Source organism: Rattus norvegicus, chromosome 1 (assembly GCF_021556685.1).
Source record: "Rattus norvegicus strain SHRSP/BbbUtx chromosome 1, alternate assembly SHRSP_T2T, whole genome shotgun sequence".
In the NCBI taxonomy this organism is placed as follows: Eukaryota; Metazoa; Chordata; class Mammalia; order Rodentia; family Muridae; genus Rattus; species Rattus norvegicus.
Window position 1 is genome coordinate 170,785,263 of NC_141534.1, and position 23,488 is coordinate 170,808,750.

Sequence of the window (23,488 nt, forward strand, 5' to 3'; positions counted from 1 at the left end):
TAAGTCCAAGTGGATCAAGGACCTCCACATCAAACCAGACACACTCAAACTAATAGAAGAAAAACTAGGGAAGCATCTGGAACACATGGGCACTGGAAAAAATTTCCTGAACAAAACACCAATGACTTATGCTCTAAGATCAAGAATCGACAAATGGGATCTCATAAAACTGCAAAGCTTCTGTAAGGCAAAGGACACTGTGGTTAGGACAAAACGGCAACCAACAGATTGGGAAAAGATCTTTACCAATCCTACAACAGATAGAGGCCTTATTTCCAAAATATACAAAGAACTCAAGAAGTTAGACCGCAGGGAAACAAATAACCCTATTAAAAAATGGGGTTCAGAGCTAAACAAAGAATTCACAGCTGAGGAATGCCGAATGGCTGAGAAACACCTAAAGAAATGTTCAACATCTTTAGTCATAAGGGAAATGCAAATCAAAACAACCCTGAGATTTCACCTCACACCAGTGCGATTGGCTAAGATCAAAAACTCAGGTGACAGCAGATGCTGGCGAGGATGTGGAGAAAGAGGAACACTCCTCCATTGTTGGTGGGATTGCAGACTGGTAAAACCATTCTGGAAATCAGTCTGGAGGTTCCTCAGAAAATTGGACATTGAACTGCCTGATGATCCAGCTATACCTCTCTTGGGCATATACCCAAAAGATGCCTCAACATATAAAAGAGACACGTGCTCCACTATGTTCATCGCAGCCTTATTTATAATAGCCAGAAGCTGGAAAGAACCCAGATGCCCTTCAACAGAGGAATGGATCCAGAAAATGTGGTACATCTACACAATGGAATATTACTCAGCTATCAAAAACAACGAGTTTATGAAATTCGTAGGCAAATGGTTGGAACTGGAAAATATCATCCTGAGTGAGCTAACCCAATCACAGAAAGACATACATGGTATGCACTCATTGATAAGTGGCTATTAGCCCAAATGCTTGAATTACCCTAGATCCCTAGAACAAACGAAACTCAAGACGGATGATCAAAATGTGAATGCTTCACTCCTTCTTTAAATGAGGAAAAAGAATACCCTTGGCAGGGAAGGGAGAGGCAAAGATTAAAACAGAGACTGAAGGAACACCCATTCAGAGCCTGCCCCACATGTGGCCCATACATATACAGCCACCCAATTAGACAAGATGGATGAAGCAAAGAAGTGCAGACCGACAGGAGCCGGATGTAGATCGCTCCTGAGAGACACAGCCAGAATACAGCAAATATAGAGGCGAATGCCAGCAGCAAACCACTGAACTGAGAATAGGTCCCCTATTGAAGGAATCAGAGAAAGAACTGGAAGAGCTTGAAGGGGCTCGAGACCCCAAAAGTACAACAATGCCAAGCAACCAGAGCTTCCAGGGACTAAGCCACTACCTAAAGACTATACATGGACTGACCCTGGACTCTGACCCCATAGGTAGCAATGAATATCCTAGTAAGAGCACCAGTGGAAGGGGAAGCCCTGGGTCCTGCTAAGACTGAACCCACAGTGAACTAGTCTATGGGGGGAGGGCGGCAATGGGGGGAGGGTTGGGAGGGGAACACCCATAAGGAAGGGGAGGGGGGAGGGGGATGTTTGCCCGGAAACCGGGAAAGGGAATAATACTCGAAATGTATATAAGAAATACTCAAGTTAATAAAAAAAAAAAATTAGAATGTAAAAAAAAAAAAAAAAAAAAAAGAAATGTATATAAGAAATACTCAAGTTAATAAAAAAAAGTTACTAACAAAAAAAAATACTCAAGTTAATAAAAAAGAAAAAAAAAGAAATGAAGCAATGTTTAAATCATTGATCATATTATAAATTTATACATTAATAAATCATTGAACAAGAAATATCATAAAATCCTTTTTAAAACATTATGAATGTCAGATATTTTTCCTTGAACATTTTTGTAAAAAACATTTCTAGAATGTCCAGTCTATAGCTGTGAGGAAATTGACATAATGTTCAGATCTTAGTAAATTTAGGGAAAGTGGAAAGAAGGAAAGCCACTCCAGGTGTATTTATTTGTGGATAAGAGATAAAGATGAGAGGTCAGGAATCTGACATACTTTTACCACAATAGGAAATAATTATACTGATTTACACTTTCTTTAATTGATTTGGGAACAAGGTTGACCTCTGGGAAAATCCACAATTTACAAAAAGGTCACCAACAAAGAAGAAAGCATTAGTTCCTTCACCTTCAACTTGACTGACTCACGGTAATATCAGATGACGTTCTGTCCAGGGTCCTTTATCATGAGCTATCCCAAAGTGTTGGTCTTTATAGACACAGACCATGTGCCACCTCTGTGCTGTCAACTACTAGAGTTTTGGATGCAGATTTTCTTTTCTGCTCCAAGTAATGAGCCAGCATTCCCCACCCTAATCTTAGCTCATGCTTGATGCACTTGAAAAGGCAGGATCACTTCACTTTTCTTCAGAGTTACGAAGACGTTTGTAGATCATGTGTGAGGTTGCAGACACTGTTCAGCTACATATTTATCTTCCCATATACGTAGTTCATGTGTGAGGTTTGCAGATATGTTTGCCTACATATTTGTCTTCCCATATTTTTACTTTAGCATCAATTTGCTACTTATTCTTTACTATGTTACAATTTCTAATTTGTTTCTGTCAAAGACCAGCTTCAATATCCAGGGTAAACTGAGGCAAGGCATAGAGTAGGCAATTGACTCATCAGCAGATTTTTCTCTGAGGAAATAACGCTTGGTACACTGGGATCAGCAAAAGAAATTCCCTGGGGGCCAACAAAAAAGGGGAAAATATCACACACACACACACACACACACACACACACACACACACACACACACACACAGACTGGGTGGATTAAGGACGCTTCAGTAAGCTCCAACAACTGTACATATATGCATACAAATTCATTCACGTATTTTGGGGATGGATGGAGCAAAGCCCCAACCACTTTTTTTTCACCTACAGCTTGCATAACTCAGCAAAATCTTTTATGCAATATAGAACTTACAGTGTGACTATTTTTCTTTTTTTTTAATTTATTTTTTTAACTTGAGTATTTCTTATTTACATTTCGAGTGTTATTTCCTTTCCCAGTTTACGGGCCAACATCCCCCTAATCCCTCACCCTCCCCTTCTTTATGGCTGTTCCCCTCCCCATACTCCCCCCATTGCCGCCCTCCCCCCAACAATCACGTTCAGTCTTAGCAGGACCCAGGGCTTTCCCTTCCACTGGTGATCTTACTAGAATATTCATTGCTACCTATGAGGTCAGAGTCCAGGGTCAGTCCATGTATAGTCTTTAGGTAGTGGCTTAGTCCCTGGAAGCTCTGGTTGCTTGGCATTGTTGTTCATATGGGGTCTCGAGCCCCTTCAAGCTCTTCCAGTTCTTTCTCTGATTCCTTCAATGGGGGTCCTGTTCTCGGTTCAGTAGTTTGCTGCTGGCATTCGCCTCTGTATTTGTTGTATTCTTGCTGTGTCTCTCAGGAGAGATCTACATACGGTTCCTGTCTGCCTGCCCTTCTTTGCTTCATCCATCTTGTCACTATTGCTCTGTAATACTGCTTGAGTTCAGGGATAGTGATTTTACCAAAAGCGATCTACAGATTCAATGCAATCCCCATCAAAATACCAATCCATTTCTTCAAAGAGTTAGACAGAACAATTTGCAAATTCATCTGGAATAACAAAAAACCCATGATAGCTAAAACTATCCTCAACAATAAAAGGTGACTATTTTTTTTATACTGCATGACTACGATAAGTATGCATAAGAAAAAAATGTTCTCCAATGCCCTCACATGAATAAACATCTTATTCACAAGTGAAAAAAATCTAAATTATTCCCAAGAACCCTCATACAAAAATGAGTACAAGAAATTAATCATCACCTCAATCACCAGCCCAGCTTCAGTAAGAATCACATCAGCCAATGCTAGTTGGGCTTCCATTGTTCTTGTTCCCTGACTTTAAAAATCCCTAACTTAGCTATTATGAGTGTGCTTCTCTGAACTTCAAATTGTTCTCTAAGATTTTCTACAACAAATCAATTAGAAAAACCACCTTAACCTAACTTTACTAGCAATCTACTTCTCCAAATTCTTTCTAAGGCTGGTTGTCATTGCTAACAATGTATATCTCTAAATTATTTCTTAGGATGATGGATAAATCATTAATCTGTTCCAGCAGCGATGCTTGAAAAAGATCAAGCACAACTACTGTAAACAGTGATACTCCCCAGAGATGGCCTTGAAGCCCACTTAGAAGTTTCCTACAACTCATAGACTATGAAAGATGTGAGTGAGAAGGCAGCAAACAGAGCAATACTCCCTAACAGCATGAAGTCCTCAAATCTTGAAGTTCTCTGTGTTCTGCCTCTCTGAGGCACACCCATCGTATTTGGGCTAACCCTTGGGCTGAATTCTAGGAGTTTTAAAGCTGTTTGCCATTCCTCTTGCAAGGTTCCCAGCATGCTTCCACAAAAAGAGAGAGACATTCATTCTAAATATAGAACAATCTAACACTCAGGGGTTCAGCAGAATTAAATCTGTTAAAGTAAGTTTCCAAATTTCTTATTTTTATTCAGAGCCTGCCCCACATGTGGCCCATACATATACAGCCACCCAATTAGACAAGATGGATGAAGCAAAGAAGTGCAGACCGACAGGAGCCGGATGTAGATCGCTCCTGAGAGACACAGCCAGAATACAGCAAATACAGAGGCGAATGCCAGCAGCAAACCACTGAACTGAGAATAGGACCCCCGTTGAAGGAATCAGAGAAAGAACTGGAAGAGCTTGAAGGGGCTCGAGACCCCATATGTACAACAATGCCAACCAACCAGAGCTTCCAGGGACTAAGCCACTACCTAAAGACTATACATGGACTGACCCTGGACTCTGACCTCATAGGTAGCAATGAATATCCTAGTAAGAGCACCAGTGGAAGGGGAAGCCCTGGGTCCTGCTAAGACTGAACCCCCAGTGAACTAGTCTATGGGGGGAGGGCGGCAATGGGGGGAGGGTTGGGAGGGGAACACCCATAAGAAGGGGAGGGGGGATGGGGATGTTTGCCCGGATACCGGGAAAGGGAATAACACTCGAAATGTATATAAGAAATACTCAAGTTAATAAAAAAAAAATAAAATGTAAAAATAAAAAATAAGGGCTGGGGATTTAGCTCAGCGGTAGAGCGCTTGCCTAGGGAGCGCAAGGCCCTGGGTTCGGTCCCCAGCTCCGGGGGAAAATAAATAAATAAATAAATAAATAAATAAATAAATAAATAAATAAAATAATCATGTTGAAACATTGTGTAAATGGGTAGTGCACATACTTCTTTCTCTTCAAGTATTTATGGGTGTAAATAGTCGCTTGTTCTAAAATGTCTTCCTCTAGGAAAATATGACTCTACATTGCAACCTTATGTTCTTGGAAGTATGACAATGACATTCTCATAAACTCCAGTGTCAGTAGGTAGTGTGAATTAATTATATAACACGTTTATGACAAGCCATCTAATGACCACTGTTTTGAATTTAAACTTCAAAAATGTTTTAATTAAAGGCCAAAGAGATGGCTCAGCTAACAAAGATGGTTGCTGCCAGGTCTGATGAGTTATTTCTGTCTCTGGAACCCATGGGAGAAAATGATAATGAATGCTCACAAGTTACCTCATAACCTCCAGAAATGTGCTTGTGCATACATATTCACACATGCATTAAAATAAAAGAAATAATTTTAATGTTTTAATTTTTATTACACTTTATACATTTTTAAAAGAATTGACACTGTAATAGAATGAAAAATATTACTTCATTTATTTTAAGCACACATTTTATTGTTATTTAGCATTAAACATTTTCATAATTTTTGTTTACTATAAGTAGCCACTGTTATATAAGATTTTTATATTATCAGATGAAACTCATCTCCCATGCTTTCTGTCAAATGATATTGTTTACACGGACAAGTACATTTACCTGAAATCAAATGTATATTTATTATTATTATTTTATTAATAATTATTTAATTTCACTTAAGACCACAATTACACTACAGTCTTCAGTCTTCAAAAGTGTTAATCAATATTATGTGTGGGGGCTGCCTTACCCCCTACGCTTTTGAAAAGCTATTGCAATTGCTACCACAAAAATAAAGGATAATAATAACAATAAAATTATACATCAGCCATTTGAAGAAAAATGAATGGATAGCTTCCTTGACAGATTTAACCTGAATTATTAGAGATAAATAATGAAATATAAAATCCAAGCAAACAAGAAAAAGAAATATTGAGTCAGTATCATAAAGATATAAAGTCTCCCACCAAACAGACAGACGGACAGATAGTTAAGAACTGGGTATAGTGATTCACTTGGAGTTGAAGATTGCCATGACTTGTTGGACACATGAATCATAGAATGAGATCTTGTCTCAACAAGCATGCAAAACAACACAAAATAAGAGGGGAAAGAAAGAAAAAGTAAGTCGAGATTAGATGGCTTGACTTCAATGCTGTGTTATATCAAACTCTTAAATACCAATTTTTCTCAAGCTCTTTACAAGATAAAAGTAGAAAATATATGTAACAAATTCATTTTTGAGGACAAAAGAGACAAAGACACTGCAAGAAAATAAAGTTATGCCTCAACTGTGGATATAGATGTAGCCGTATCCTCAACAAAATACTTACAATAAAAATGAAAAGGTGTATTAGGAGAACAGCACTCTGTGATAAAGCAGTATTTATACATAGGATGTAGAGATAGATTAATGTTCACACATGAATTCATTTAATACACATTGTTAACAAATCAGAGATACACTGCTGCATGAAATTCTTCACCCTTTTATGATTTTATATATATATATACATACATACATACATATTGGGCAATTAGGGAAAGTTTTCCAGCAAAATAAAAGTTGAATTAGATAAGTTTGTGAACAGTCTGATAGGATACAGATAGGAGAGGAGCTTTTGGCAAGTGATGGCCATTGCAGGAAGAGGCATTCAGATTCGTCAGCAGAATGACCCATAGTACATTGCTTTATGATTAGAGCTATTTGTCTTCTTCCTTCTTATGAGGCAAATAATACATAAAGGTTCAGTATCAACTTTTTAAAGCATTTGATATATGTGAGTCTGGTATAGATATATGAAAATTCTTGTGCATACATATGGACAAAAAATGTACACACACATATAAATGGAATAGTACCAAAATATGGCCAGGCTACAAAGTTATGAAGCTCTCTTCCAACTTCTAAATTTACTGAATTGTCTGTTTTTATATACATCAGGACTTTTTTTTACATTTTCTTGAATTCTTTCGGGTTTTCAACAGAAATGGGAAGGAGTTTTGCAAGTTTGATTTTCATTTAAAGTGTTCACACACATGTGTTTTGTCTGATGAAATCATTTTCAGTGGAAGCTTCTTTGTTAATATTCCAATGAAACTTCGTCTGGATTTTACTTTTAACTATTGGGCATGGGATTTCCCAGTCATCTATTCTTACAGAAGGTCTGTTGACACCAGGATGCTCCCCAATATCTTTGAACTAAAGTCCCAACATATATGTGGAAAATTAGAGCTTTTAGAAACCTTGGGTGATATTGAGAACTAGCTTTATCTTAGTAAATATGTTTAACTTATTATTAACAACCTATTTAATGCATTATTGTATAAGTTTATACTTTAAAAGTGACTTTAAATAATTGTAATTATATATCTGTAGATAGATAGACAGACAGACAGACAGACAGTTACAATTATCTCAAAAGTATATATAGTTACAATTGCAGGCAGTAACATTAGTTGCAAAGAGCAGGCAGATCTCCATGAAACCTTGTCTCAAAAGAAAAAAAAACTAGAACTCATAAAAAAATCAGGGAATCTTAAAATAAATGATTTTAGAGTTACTAATTTGGCATAAGAATTACATTTATAAAAATAACTATAATGTAAAGGCTTCATTCTATTGCCTCATACATCTGCTGATGGGCAGAAAGTGAGATCCTGTGAAATTTGATCAAAATACAGTGTAATAATTCTCAGAGAATTAATAAAATTAGTTTTAAGATATTCAATGGATTTCTGTTTTACTTTCTTTACATAAGAAATTGTATAAGGAATTTTTCATAGTTATCCATATATAAATATAAAATAATTTGAAGTCCACACTAATAGGAAGTCCCTAAGATATTTTCCCACACTCTCTGAATGTATCTGATAATATATAGTGACAATTTGCATGGATATTATTGTTTTGAAAGTGAAGCACTCTAAATTTCATTCATTATTATTTCTCACAGAGCTGACATTTAAAAGGAGTTCTTTTGGGAATATGCTATCTTTAATCTGTGGTCATGTTAGCATGTACTCACTGAGGAGAAAAGGAAAACCACTCGATCTTGGATATGCTTGGTCTTTACCCCATAAATGATGGGATTAAGCATTGGGGGCACCACCACATAGAGGTTGGCCACTAGGATGTGGATGTGGCGAGGAATGGTTTTGCCTCCAAAGCGATGGGCAAAAAATGAAAAGAATGCAGGTGTGTAGAACAAAAGAATAACACAGATGTGGGAGCCACATGTGTTCAGGGCCTTATATCTGGCAGCCCAAGAAGGGATTTGAAAAACAGTGCGAAGGATCATGGTGTAGGAAATAATAATGAGTACTATATCCAGTCCTGTAGACAGGAGAGCCATAGTGAGCCCATATATGATGTTGACAGTGATATCGTCACATGCCAATCTGGCAATGCCCATGTGCTCACAGTATGAATGGGGAATTATGTATCTCCCACAATACAGAAGTCGATATACAAGGAAGATGAATGGACCACAGATGAGAAAGCTTCTGGCCACAGCTGCAGTGCCAATCTTGCCAATGACTGAAGAAGTAAGGATGGTGGTGTATCTCAGTGGGTAACAGATGGCCACATAGCGGTCAAATGCCATGGCCAGAAGAATAGCAGACTCTGCCACAAAGATGAAATGTATGAAGAACATTTGGGTCACACAACTACCAAAGGAAATACCCCTGGAATGTAACCAGAAGACAGCCAGCATCTTGGGGGCTGTAGCTGTGGAGAGCAGAAGGTCTGCTAATGCCAGCATGGAGAGAAAAAAATACATGGGCTCATGGAGACTACGTTCAGTCATTATCAGGAAGATCAGGAGGACATTGCCTATGACAGCCACAATGTACATAGAACAGATGGGGATTGCTATCCAGGTGTGTAGATCTTCCAGTCCTGGGATTCCAATCAGAACATACCACACGTCCTGTGGATTGGTGTGATTGTGAAAGAAAGAGACCACCTTCATTGTATACACAAGCCCTGGCTTTTTAACATGCACTACAGGGTTAAAAATTGAAGAGTACAGCCGAGACTGGATGAGATCTCATCATATTCTTCCCCAATATTTGCATCTGTATGGAAGCAAAAAGGAGAATTAACTAACCTAAACATGCACACCATTGATCAAGCAATTAATGATTGCATCCTGAAAGAAGTGGTTATCAATTGATAAGCACTTAATATGTACTTTAGCACCTTACATATATAAGCTTATAAAAATTCTTATTATGACTTACTAGGTTTCTGTATCAACCTATAACATCCACACTATTAGTCACATGGACAAAAAAGAAAGGACCCATAAGCTTTGAATCTTTATCCATAGAACTCATTGAATCAAAAACTCAAGCAGAAAAAAGATCTTAGCTGTAATCTTAGTCATCCTCCACCATTATATACCAAAATAAAACTAGACACAAAATATGCATACCATCAAGTCAACCCCTCATCATATAGCTGAAGAAAATAGATACGAAATTGAGATTTGTTACTGACAAAGTAAAGTTTGATAAGATTTCAAGCATTATAGTATAACGTGTCCTCTTCTATGTTGAGTGAGCGATGAATTGGTGCTAATTGTATTAGTCATTAAGATCACAAAAATGAAGTAAATGTATCCCTGTCTTCCTACTACCCAACTCTCAAAAATCTGTATGAGATTTTAAAGATCTGAAATATTTGAAATACCAGATTTTACTGGGCTCTGAAATGGACAAACCTACTATGTAGTCAATATTTTTTATTAGAGTCAACTTATGTAACTATTGGAAATTAGACAATATGCCTTTCTATTAGCAAGTACAGCACATAAATGTATATGTAGGTCATCAAAATAGAGTTAGTATTATGAGAGGAGGAAGTGATATAAAGATAGCAGAGATGGTTAGCAGCAAAGGTTGTGGGATATCTATGACATGAATATATGTGGAAACTTTTGGTAAGAGAAAAGGGCCTGACCACGTGGGATGCGGGGGAAGCAGGGGATAGGAAGGAGAGTGAGGATGCTAAGTATAATGATATAGATGCAGCGACATACAATGATATAGATAGTCAAAACTAAATATAATGATATAGCTGGGTAAATAAGTTACAAAAAACACAACTGTGTGTGCTTAACCAAAACGTCAGCTAACAGAGGAGCAGATGCCCTTTGTTCCTTGATTCCACTATAATTAGGTCCTATCCACTACAATTGAGCATCCTAACTGCATCAAGGTGCTGTATTGTCGCCACCTTTCATTTGTTACTATGTGCAAAATTGCCTCTTTATCTGATTGAAATATTAGGCACTGCTTATTTAACTATACTTAAATATATAAGGCAGTATCTGCCTATATGACTTTAGCAGAGTTGACATGAAGCTCTTTAAAAAATAATGGACATTTATGAATCTGCTCCCATCACATAAACCAACTAGTGAATGGAACTTAGCTCAGAAGTAGAACAACCTCCATGAAAAGGGGAACATAGTGTAAAGAAATAAGGAGGCAAACAGACCCTTGAGATTTTCCTTGTTGGTGATGAGCTTAAGCCACCACTAATGTTTTATTTTATTTGTCTTTCACTGTGGGATTAAGATCTGTCATTACTTAAAGTGTTGGTCTGTGCTCCTTGTGACATGTACTATGACTATATTAATTGCATGGTCTGGCTGAAACTGCACACAATTGAACACCATCAGCTAAGATGTACTCCACTGTGTGCACAGACTGTTACTTGAGTTTTAGTTCTCCTGCTGATAAACTACCTAAAAATGTATCACCATTGTAAGTCCATTCTCATGTTAGCATTTCAGGATAATAGCTACATAAATCACATAAATTTTTATTTATTGCAGCAACAAATGACATTAGGGCACTCGTAAAATTACCAGCATTAAGACAAAAATAATTGTTAATTTAAACAAATTTAACTTTCTGGGCTTAAAATGAAATTGAATTTGTTTATAACATACTCCCAGAACCAAGATACATTATCTTACCCTGTCTATAGCAATCTATAGTCTAAAATCATCAGTAGTTTTTATAATAGCCAGTGACTGAGGCATTACTTTAAATTAGACTGCTGTTTCTATCAGCAAAAGACCTTCATCACTTTCAGAGTTTACATCTCCAAGTCTCAGCTTTTTAATATGCCTCAGGACTGGTACCTGATATAATGTTTGGTATCTTTTATGAACATGTTCATGCATTTGTTCTTGAATATATAAGATTTGTCTTCGCTAAAATTTTTAAACGAGTCTTATTGAAAACCACCAGAAATTTATTGCACCTATATTTCAAATCCTGATAAAAATGAAAAGCTACTATGTAAATACAATATAAATAGGGAATAGTTGTGACTGCTGACTACACCACCATTGCAGAACAACTTGACTAGAGTTAAGTGTTGTACTCTATGGGTCAGAACTGCAGAACACATGACTTAAGTTTATCCTGTCATCTGCTGCAAGCTTCCTTGGAACACAGCTGTGTACTTACTTGTTTCTGTTTGAAATCTGAAGATATTTAACAGGAGAAAGAGCAAAAGCAAGGAGATTCCCAGAGCCTAACCAGCAAATCTGGAGCATTTATTTATACCGCTTTTTAGATATCTCTTGGGCCCTTGACTTCTCACCCAAGAGCATTCATTGACTTGTATCCTGCCATAGAAGGAATGCCCAGCACTGATTCTTCTCTTGAAAACTTTCATCCTCCTCCACAGTCTGAAAAACATTTCCTCTGATTAGCACTGCCAGGCACGAAATTAACCCATGTTTCTGTTTTCTTTGCATATCAGAGATTTGTACTAACACAATCATACCTTGTTCCCTAGAGACACCTACTCTAATAGGGCTCTAAATACCTAGGGCAGAAGTGTTGAATGAGTGTTTGAAGCCACTAGAATGAGTTCTTTTTCATTACATGTTCCTTTAAATCCCTAAATTTCATTCTAGGGTTCCCTAGGTTACATGATAGAATTATTCAGGATCAGAGGGGTCCAAAAATGCAAAAGGATGGCATAGGACTCTCTTTTGGCTTTAGAGAGAGGTATTTATTATTTTAATTTCTCATTATTTAATTAATAATTAGTTATTTAAGATATTAAGATGATAATTTTTGGTTTTGTAAAGTATGTGTCTGTATGTGAATATAGGTTATATGAAGGCTAGAGGTATCGGGCTCCCCTGAACTTGGAGGTAAAGGTCATTATGAGCTATTATTAGATGGCTAATGTGGATGTTGGGAACTGAACCCCAGGCACCTCTCTAGCACAACTGCCTAGCTTTCTTATAAAGCCCAGGACCACCTGCTTCAAGGGGGGTCCTTCAGTGGGCAGGGCTTTTCTTCATCAGTTAACCATCAAGGCAACCTTCCAGAGCTCTGTCCACAAGCCAATCTCATCTAGTGATTCCTCAGTTGAGAGTTTCTTCTAGGTTGATTCTAGGCTGCTTCGGGATGTCAATTAAAGCTAACCGGGATACATTGTATCACCACCTTTTCAAGATAATTTCGCTAATGATCCTGTTGCATACCGGTAGGGGGCAGAAGGGTTCCACTGATCCCCCGTTTCTTCAAAGATTCATGAAGCAAGTCTGCTTCTAAATGTGGTTAGGTCAACTAGGGTTTTGGCATAGCTGAAAACATAGATAATGTTTTCCCAAGAACTGGGGACTGAGAGGTTCCAAATATGCCGATACCACACAGCGCAGTTAACCACACACTTAGAGACCTTGCTATCAGTGCACATGGGTTTTATGCCTACTCATTTTATACATGTTCTCTTTAGTCCCTCATAGTTTCTCCACTACTTTATTCACTGCGTATTTTGTAAGATATGTATAAAGAATATGCTAATCTTAACTAAAATATAAAGTATTTCCTATTTAATATTATTTCTATTTTAATATATTTTAAATATATTATTTTATATTTTATAATGTATAGCAACATGGTAAAGTATGCATGAATAATACATCTATTTAACTGTGACATCTGAGCTTTCTGAGTAGCTGCCACCAAAATTTATACTATTAATTGATATAAGACAAGAATGGTCTCTCTCGAGTTGAGTTTTGTTTTATTCTTTAAATAATTTCCCATTATTTATGAAACCACAAAAAATAAAGTCAATCATAAAGATGACAAATTTGTATACTAAAAGCAACATGAGTTATTCCAAGAGAAATTGAAGTTCAATTCCAAATACAGTTTTTCCCCCATAAGAAACTCCTCCTTAGTTTAAAATGTTTTACATAAAAGTTTGCCTAAAAGGAATGCCCTTGGATCGTGAAATTATGTCTTACATTTAATTTCTATTTGTGACCCAGTCTTTCAATCCCCTGAGCTACCAACATTTCTGATCCCTAACCCTCATTCTATGTATTTCTGTTTTAGGTTTTTCCTCTTTACTCTCCCTAGCACTTCAGGATACCGAATCAACAAATTCTGTCAGGAAGACATAGCAGTGAGCAGTGTTTTCATATCAACACATCACCACATTGAGGACTGGTTTTTGCTGATAAGGAAGACTAGCTGTTTGGTGTGAAGTTGCTACTTCAATTAAAAAGTACATCTTGCCTACATTCTTGGGTTTTGAAATATATATAACTGTGAAGGAGGTGAAGAGGGAGAGGGGGAGAGGGGTGGGGGAAGGGGGGGAGAAACTTGCTCTCGGTTACATTCTTGGTGCAGTAAAAATCATCATAATGGTGCAGTTGTTTTGTGTGGTTGTTGTTGTTGTTGTTTTGTGTGGTTGTTGTTGTTATTTTCCTCCTAGTGTGCATGCTTTTCACTTTCCTAACAATACACAAAGTAAGGGAACTATGTCTATTTCTAGGTGCTGAATAAAAGTTCAGTTTCCAAAACTGGTATGGGCAGTTTCTGATTAAATCAACCCAAGCACTAACAAAAATCAATTGACAGAAACCAAAGATAATATATTACACAATAGTAGAGTCTATAGGTACAACTTTTAAATGACTTGAGCATCTCTTACCAGTTTGTATCTGTTGGTGGTCTTCTGAACCCTGACAAAATGGGTTGAGAGCTCAGCTGCTGTGTGGAGGTTATTTATTCCATTTCCTTGGAGGGTTAGAAAGTCCACTTGTGTCAATTAGTAGAAGGTTGTGAAAATCTTCAGTTCCATATGGAACAAGAAGACATTGCCTCCAGAAAAACAGAGTCTGGCTTTTGCAGGAGGTCCCCATGCAGTTTGACTCTCTAGCAGGAATGCCTTTATTTCCATTAATTCATTTATTTATTCACTTTGTATCCCAATTACTGCCCCCTCCCAGTCCTCCCATCACACAGCCCTTCCCCTCATTCCCCCTTCCCTTCTTTTCTTGGATGGTGGAGGCCACCCTTGGTATCCACCCACCCTGGTAGAACAAGTCTTTGCATTTTTTTAACCCAGTGTTTAGCTGGTGCTAGCCTTCATTGAACTGATGTGAGAGAAATGTTCTGCCACATGAGAAAGAGCATGCAGAGTTTGGTTGCCTGTTTGTATTTAGGGTCACTTCTTAACGGGGGGGCGGGGGGCTTCCATTAAAGGCACTTAGTTCTCTACTACAGACATTATACTTTAGCAGGTCAGTTTTCATATAGTTGAATAGATTGTAATAGTCTGTACCAATGTAAGTGACTTCCAGTAAAACTCACAAAAAAACAGAAACAAACAAAAATGTCTCATCATAGTTATTGCAACTATTCTAAAAGAATACAGTGATCTCTCTTGGTGCTTTTCGATTTGCATTCCCACAATATTGAGTGTCTTTTCATAAACGTGTTAGGAATTTGTGTCACTTCTTTTGAAGAATGTCTTTTTCACTCCTTTTTGTATCTCATGTTCTGTTACTGGTCTGTATCTGTTGGTGATCTTCTGAACCCTGACAAAGTAGGTTGAGAGCTCAGTGGGTTGCATGGGTTCCTTATGTACTTTGCATAGAAATCCATTGTTGAATATTAGTTCACAAATACTCACATTTTGAATACTTTCTCATTTTAAATTAACTATCCTTTTCTTGATTATCTCTATGCTATGCAGAAACCTTAATTTTTCCTTTTTTCCCTTTTTTAAAAGATTTTTTATTGGATTTTAATTTACATTCCAAATGTTTTTCCTGTCCACAAGCCCCCTATCCTCTCCTGCTCCCCCTTCTTCTGTGAGGGTGTTCCCCCTTTCCTCCTCCCTGCCCTGACATTCCCTACATGGGGACGGGGAGTGGGTCCAGCCTTGGCAGGACCAAGGGTTTCTCCTTCCATTGGTGCCCAACAAAGCCATCCTCTGCTACATATGCAGCTGGAACCATGGGTCAGTCCATGTATAGTCTTTAAGCAGTGGTTTAATCCCTGGAAGCTCTGATTGGTTGGTATTGTTGTTCTTATGGGGTTGCAAGCCCCCGTGCAGAAAGTTTATTATTCTCCATTTTACTTGTTCATTTTTGTCCTCCTTGTCTGTGCTTTTGGTGGTACATCTTTCTTTTAAAAAGCTGGCTTTTGCTGTTGTCTATTAAAACAAACCCCTCACTATGTATCCTAGGCTGCCATTATGGTTGTGCCTTGGGTTCTTGAGTGCTGGCATCACAGGCAAGCACTACAAACCTGGCTCATAGTCAATCTTAATAAACTGTGCCCTTCATTTTAGTCTAGCTATTTTGCACTTTTATATCTTAAAGCTTTGCTTCATTTTTTGAGTTTAAGGCAACAGATCGATTTAATTTTGCTTTGATGGCTTTATCTTGTAATCTCATAACTGGTCTCTAATTATTCATCATGTATCATATGTATTACTTTAACAACATTGCCTTGTAGTCCAGGATAAGGAACACTTGAAACTCATATTCTGTCTCCAGAATTTAGCATGCACTAAATGCTTACAGAGTGGGGAACTGCAAAAATGAAGTATTGCCAAGAGCAATACAAACAATTACAAAACTGGGAGAAAAAAGAAACCACCAGGGGTTGGGGATTTGGCTCAGTGGTAGAGCGCTTGCCAAGCAAGCGCAAGGACCTGGGTTCGGTCCCCAGCTCCGGAAAAAAAGAAAAGAAAAGAAAAAGAAACCACCAGAAACCAGTACAGAGAGAGACCAATCTCCATCCACTTTGGGGATATTCAACACACACATAGTAGGGAAATTGGACTTCTGTTTGCAGTGAACCAGTAAAAACTTCCTAAGTCAGCAAAGACTATCAAAGAACAAAATGTTTCTTCTCATATTCTCCCTGAGTTTATCCCCTATTAAAACCTCCTGCCCTCCAGTGCAAGCTGTGAGTATGTGAAGATTCATTATCATTGTTGATGGGAGACGCTGGGGACAAGGGCTCAAGAGCTCCTGAATTTCCTCTTCAAGCATATCTTTGTAACAGAGTGGGGTTTTCTAAGATAAAAGAGGTTAGGAAAAAAAATGTTCATCGAAAAGCAAGCAAGGAAGATATGCTTTAAGAGTAATAGACACGACCCGCGGATCCCGGCCCGCAGCAGCTCTCTGCTCCCAAACCCCGTGGGAGAGAGACCTCACCGCCTGATCAGGTGGGCACTCCTGAGGCTGCAGAGCGGAGGAGACCACCAACACTGCCCACCCCTGCCCACATCCCTGGCCCAAGAGGCAACTGTATAAGGCCTCTGGGTTCCCGTAGGGGAGGGCCCAGGAGCAGCAGGATCCCTGCGCCTGAGACACTGCCGGAACCTGAAGAAAACAGACCGGATAAACAGTTCTCTGCACCCAAATCCCGTGGGAGGGAGAGCTAAACCTTCAGAGAGGCAGACACGCCTGGGAAACCAGAAGAGACTGCACTCTGTGCACATCCAGACGCCAGAGGAAAACACCAAACGCCATCTGGAACCCTGGTGCACGGAGGCTCCCGGAAAGAGCGGCGCAGATCTTCCCGGTTGCTGCCGCCGCGGAGAGGACTTAGGCAGTACCCCACGAGCAAACTTGAGCCTTGGAACCACAGGTAGGACCAACTTTTCCCCTGCAAGAAACCTGCCTGGTGAACTCAAGACACAGGCCCACAGGAACAGCTGAAGACCTGTAGAGAGGAAAAACTACACGCCCGAAAGCAGAACACTCTGTCCCCATAACTGGCTGAAAGAAAACAGGAAAACAGGTCTACAGCACTCCTGACACACAGGCTTATAGGACAGTCTAGCCACGGTCAGAAATAGCAGAACAAAGTAACACTAGAGATAATCTGATGGCGAGAGGCAAGCGCAGGAACCCAAGCAACAGAAACCAAGACTACATGGCATCATTGGAGCCCAATTCTCCCACCAAAGCAAACACGGAATATCCAAACACACCAGAAAAGCAAGATCTAGTTTCAAAATCATATTTGATCATGATGCTGGAGGACTTCAAGAAAGACATAAAGAACTCCCTTAGAGAACAAGTAGAAGCCTACAGAGAGGAATCGCAAAAATCCCTGAAAGAATTCCAGGAAAACACAATCAAACAGTTGAAGGAATTAAAAATGGAAATAGAAGAAATCAAGAAAGAACACATGGAAACAACCCTGGACATAGAAAATCAAAAGAAAAGACAAGGAGCTGTAGATTCAAGCATCACCAACAGAATACAAGAGATGGAAGGGAGAATCTCGGGAGCAGAAGATTCCATAGAAATCATTGACTCAACTGTCAAAGATAATGTAAAGCAGAAAAAGCTACTGGTCCAAAACATACAGGAAATCCAGGACTCAATGAGAAGATCAAACCTAAGGATAATAGGTATAGAAGAGGGTGAAGACTCCCAGCCCCAAGGACCAGTAAATATCTTCAACAAAATCATAGAAGAAAACTTCCCTAACCTAAAAAAAGAGATACCCATAGGCATACAAGAAGCCTACAGAACTCCAAATAGATTGGACCAGAAAAGAAACACCTCCCGTCACATAATTGTCAAAACACCAAACGCACAAAATAAAGAAAGAATATTAAAAGCAGTAAGGGAAAAAGGTCAAGTAACATATAAAGGCAGACCTATCAGAATCACACCAGACTTCTCGCCAGAAACTATGAAGGCCAGAAGATCCTGGACAGATGTCATACAGACCCTAAGAGAACACAAATGCCAGCCCAGGTTACTGTATCCTGCAAAACTCTCAATTAACATTGATGGAGAAACCAAGATATTCCATGACAAAACCAAATTTACACAATATCTTTCTACAAATCCAGCACTACAAAGGATAATAAAGGGTAAAGCCCAACATAAGGAGGCAAGCTATACCCCAGAAGAAGCAAGAAACTAATCGTCTTGGCAACAAAACAAAGAGAATGAAAGCACACAAACATAACCTCACATCCAAATATGAATATAACAGGAAGCAATAATCACTATTCCTTAATATCTCTCAATATCAATGGCCTCAACTCCCCAATAAAAAGACATAGATTAACAAACTGGATACGCAATGAGGACCCTGCATTCTGCTGCCTACAGGAAACACACCTCAGAGACAAAGACAGACACTACCTCAGGGTGAAAGGCTGGAAAACAATTTTCCAAGCAAATGGTCAGAAGAAGCAAGCTGGAGTAGCCATTCTAATATAAAATAAAATCAATTTTCAATTAAAAGTCATCAAAAAAGATAAGGAAGGACACTTCATATTCATCAAAGGAAAAATCCACCAAGATGAACTCTCAATCCTCATCTTCGATTGGTTTATATACAAGTGTGCAATTTCTAGGCTTGAAAGTAAAATGATGCTATCTGGTGCTGGATAGAGGAGCCTTATTTTTTATTATGGCAGCTTGCTATTTTTGTAACATGGTGATTTTGTTGAACACATTAAAGTACAGTAGTAACTGATCTCCCCCTCTTCCTGGATGAGTGAGGAGTTGATTAAATGTTGATGTCAGCATCCATGAGCATATTCAGATGAGCTTCTGCTTCTGTTGAAAAGGATGCTGTGTTTGATTGTGGTCCGAAGCTTTGAAGCACTACTTGGCATCTCCTTCCTTGGAGGTCTCACTGTTTAAACATAACAGATTTGATAGCTTGTTGGTAAGGTGAGGTCCAGCTTGTCTCCACTAGGTCATCTTCATGTGAATCCGGTGGTTATACGGTTTTGTTCTAGGGATATTTCATTTTTTTAATAACGGTTTTAGCTGACATTCATGGAGAGAATGAATCCTTAGAAGTGTGCCACTAGTGAAAGGAAATCCTGTCTAGAGTATGTTTCTTTACGAAGCTGTGTCACACCATCCTTTGGGCCCTCTGCTGGAAAAGTAGAATCAAGTCTCAAATAATGCCTTTTAAATTGTATCCTCTAGTATTATAGATGTAGGACAGTACTGTATCATACCTCTGTGGATGTAAAATAGCTTGTACCTGCTTTATGATACGTAGTAGTGACCATGCTTTATCAGAGCTGTTTTTAATGATGTTGCTCAGAATGTTTTCTTTCCAGATGATGATTGAGAAGCTAATTTAAAAAAAAAATGGTGCCAGGTACCACAAGAGTAACAGAACTGTGCTGTTTTCTTGGGTTTTGTTTTTTTACTTTTTTTTTTTTAATGGAGTGTGCTGGATGTCTCTACAGTTTTGTTCAGATGACTGCAGAACCTGGAAAAGCTGTTGCTGCTGTTGATGCATAACACACTGCTATTATTGGTCTTTTTATATAAATATAAATATATATATACAGATAAAAAAAAGAGTAATAGACACGTGAGCCAGGAGAAATTAGACTGAAGTCTCTGAGGTACTGGGAGAAATAAATAGGGACATCTGTGAGAAAAATTAGAACAATATAAAAACTATAAAACATAGTGGAAATCTATGCTGTAAATTAAACCCTTATTTGACTTCTTTTCTGAGTGGTAAGAAATAGGTGTCAGGGAAGGTTGTCCACAGAGTAGCCACTTACTGTCTCACCACTTATCACAAAGCACCAGAAGTCAATTAGCACGAAGTCCAACTGAATGCCTTGTTTTGGAACTCTCACTTCTTTGGTATTTTGTTCTTGAATAGTTTTAATTGAAATAGAATGACATGACTTTCACCCTCCCTCTAGCATGTCCCAACAGCTTTATATCATAAATGCTTCACATTAATCCTTCCAAGAAACACAAGTAATTAAAACACACCATTGCGATGAAAGTAAATATCATTTATTAGATAGAAGCTAGCTGCCCAAAGGCCTTCATCATTTCCCCCCACAGTTGACAGTTGTTCTCTAGGGGACACATAACCTTTGTGCATAGACAACAGCAGGAAAGGGGGCTTAGTGGTACTTGTGAGCCAGGGCACTGGCCACTCCAGCCACCACCTTCTGGAAGGCAGCCTGTGCACACGGGGTGAATTCCTTGCCCAGGTGGTGGCCCAACACAATCACAATCATATTGCCCAGGAGCTGTGGGAAGAGGGAAGATGTTTCAACATGAAGTAGAACAACAATATCAGACACTGCAGGCCCATTTCAAATGGAGTTTGCAGTTATAATCTTAAAAGACAGGCAGAATGACTACTGAGTTCTCCTGGTCAATTTTGATAAGAATTCTTCTAGCAGACAAAATTTATATGCAAAATATATATTTCCCTATCATCTTAGCCTGAAAGCCAATTATTGTTCTACTATTCCTTACAGGTGTGGAATGAGTGAATCATTGATCTTTACGTCCTCAGAGTAAAGTAGCAGGAAACACTTGAAACAAAAGAGAAAGTACTACGTTTTTTAAAGTCTAGAAGGTACCCTCATGGCTGAATAAAAAAAAAGAGAGAAAGTACATAAAAGATGTACTTTAAACCTGCAACAGAAAAATTAAAAGTTTACCAAAGAAAGAGGAAATGACAACATAGAAGAACAGAGTGAGAGGGAGAAGTGATTATGAATAGAGGATAAAATAACTGGACTCCTGTCAACACTCCACAGGGCATATCCACACATCATCATCAAAACTGCTCCCTAGAATTGCTTCCTCTTTCCTTCTGATAGGAATTTGAGCAGGAAAGCCACAGGAAGGACACCCAGTGGGGAGCCCATTAGACTCACCCTGAAGTTCTCAGGATCCACATGCAGCTTGTCACAGTGGAGTTCACTCAGATGAGCAAAGGTGCCCTTGAGGTTGTCCAAGTGTTTCAGGCCATCATTGAAGGCATTTATCACCTTCTTGCCATGGGCCTTCACCTGGGGGTTACCCATGATAGCAGAGGCAGAGGACAGGTCCCCAAATTTAGAAAAGTACCTCTGGGTCCAAGGGTAGACAACCAGCAGCCTACAAAGGGAAACATAGCCAGAAGACAAAAAAGTTAGTGCCTGCTGGAAAGCAGACCTCTGTCTCCAAGCACCAAACTTCTACTTAGGAGCTACCTTGTAACCTGGATACCAACCTGCCCAGGGCCTCAGCGCCAACATTATCAGCATTCACCTTTCCCCACAGGCCACTAACAGTAGCCTTCTCAGCATCAGTTAGGTGCACCATGGTGTCTGTTCCTGAGGTTGCGAGTCAACACAACAGTATCAGAAGCAAATATAAGAAGCAACTGGTTCTGTTCTGCTTTATATGCCAAATTCTGGCCCCTGATCACTCTGTCCTGTGTGAGCAGATTGGGCAATGTGAGGGTGTGTCTCTGCAGGGTGAGGCTTCAGAGATGATAGCCATAACTACTCAGGGTGGCTATGGTACCGGCTTAGGTATAAGAGTTCCAGGTCCTCATTCTGAATACTGTGTGTTCTTACCTTTGCAGCAAACTCTGTCTCTAAAACATCTTTAAATATTATATTTAAGAATTTTTGCATTAATAACATAATTTGTCTGTTAGATATTACCTCTTCGATATTGTTTAATATAAAAAGGAAAATTTAAAGCCCTTTATACATGAGAAAATTTGCCTGAATTTTTGTTTGTTTGTTTTGCTTTTGCGGGGGTTGTTTCTTTCTTTGTTTTTAGTTTGAGTGTATTAAAGGATCTCCCCCCACTAATGTAGATTAGAGAACATAAGAAAAAGACAACATAATCATTCTTCTATTGGTTTTCTTCGTCTTTGGAAGAAATCTTTGGGTAGGAAAATAAATATGTATTCATTTATTTCAAGTATGTTTTATGTGTATCCTTATTTCTATAATTTGTTCATTTAGTCATGTAATTTGGAGGAAGTAGCATGCAGCTGAATTTATCATGTCTGGGATATTTCTCTCTCTTTTAGTTCTTGAGATGGAGAAACGGAAAAAAAGAACTCTCAATTCAGAAAAAAAATGAATTCGAAGCTAGCTGTAGCCCAAAGATTAATAGTAATTTTCAGACAATCCATTATCTGAAAGGAAAGATTGAATGGTCCAGTTCTGTTTTTCTGTCTGTCATCATCTGCAGATGTCTGGAATATCAGAAGGACTTCCTGTCACTTAAATGGAAAGTTTCGTGAAAGAGAAAGGGTGAAGAAAAGGAGAGAGAGAGAAAGGAAGGGAAAATTGAAAGAGAGAAAGAAAGAGGGAGGGAAAGAAGAAAGGTTTTCCTACTGACAAGGAAATCCAGTAGCAAGGAGCTTGAATGACTTTCCCTGTGTTTTTCCTGTGTTCAAGAACTCTCTCTCTCTCTCTCTCTCTCTCTCTCTCTCTCTCTCTCTCTCCTCACTTCCCTCACCCTCACTGATTCAGTCACTCATTCTGCTTCCAGGTGTACTATGTTTGCATAGAGTCATTTTCTTGCTTGATAGTCCTTACCTAGTCCCATTTGCTCCTTCTCTATATTTGCAATTACTGTTAAATTATTCAAGTTTCATCTTCATGCCCTTCCCGTCTCATTTTACTTCCATTCTCAACACTCTAACATAAAATGTCCTCAACTTTTCATGCTAAGAAAAGCTAACTTTCTGATGTTAAAAACCCCAGGAAGCCTTAAATAAGCTCTGAGGTTCACACAAAGAGAAGACATGAAAGGAGGAGGAGGACCTCAGAAAGGAGGCTTCAGCATGAGAGGATGAGGGAGGGACATAGGGTGAGAATGACTCATGTGTGTGAGAGAGATATGTGAAAGTGTTGAACCATGAAGAGAAGTAGCAAGCACTTCTTAGCAGTAGATTAGCTCAGCTCTTGCTCTGTCTCTGTTTCTCTGTCTCTCTCTATCTCTGTCTCTTAATCTGTCTGTCTCCCTGTTTCTCTGTGTGTGTCTCTGTCTCTCTGTCTCTCTGTCTCTC

General features: G+C 38.8%; 2 protein-coding genes across 2 annotated transcripts; both read right to left on the bottom strand.

Annotated features, from left to right (window-relative positions):
- Nucleotides 1–8,373: 8,373 nt before the first annotated feature.
- On the bottom strand, nt 8,374–9,336 carry Or52z1 (olfactory receptor family 52 subfamily Z member 1). The gene has a single exon (NM_001000159.1). The coding sequence runs from the start codon at nt 9,334–9,336 to the stop codon at nt 8,374–8,376; it is 963 nt and encodes a 320-aa protein (NP_001000159.1).
- Nucleotides 9,337–20,444: 11,108 nt separating this feature from the next.
- Hbb-bt (hemoglobin, beta adult t chain) lies at nt 20,445–21,830 on the bottom strand. Its single transcript, NM_001111269.2, has 3 exons — nt 21,686–21,830; nt 21,348–21,570; nt 20,445–20,708 (listed from the first exon to the last, which is right to left on the bottom strand). The coding sequence occupies exons 1-3, from the start codon at nt 21,775–21,777 to the stop codon at nt 20,580–20,582; spliced, it is 444 nt and encodes a 147-aa protein (NP_001104739.1). The 5' UTR covers nt 21,778–21,830; the 3' UTR covers nt 20,445–20,579.
- Between the last annotated feature and the right edge of the window lie 1,658 nt (nt 21,831–23,488).

Coding starts and splice junctions, on each gene's coding strand:
- Or52z1 (NM_001000159.1), bottom strand. CDS start 9,336: ATGAAGGTGGTCTCTTTCTTTCACAATCACACCAATCCACAGGACGTG.
- Hbb-bt (NM_001111269.2), bottom strand. CDS start 21,777: ATGGTGCACCTAACTGATGCTGAGAAGGCTACTGTTAGTGGCCTGTGG. Junction 21,571..21,685: donor GGCGCTGAGGCCCTGGGCAG/GTTGGTATCCAG, acceptor TTCCCTTTGTAG/GCTGCTGGTTGTCTACCCTT. Junction 20,709..21,347: donor TGGATCCTGAGAACTTCAGG/GTGAGTCTAATG, acceptor CTCTTCCCACAG/CTCCTGGGCAATATGATTGT.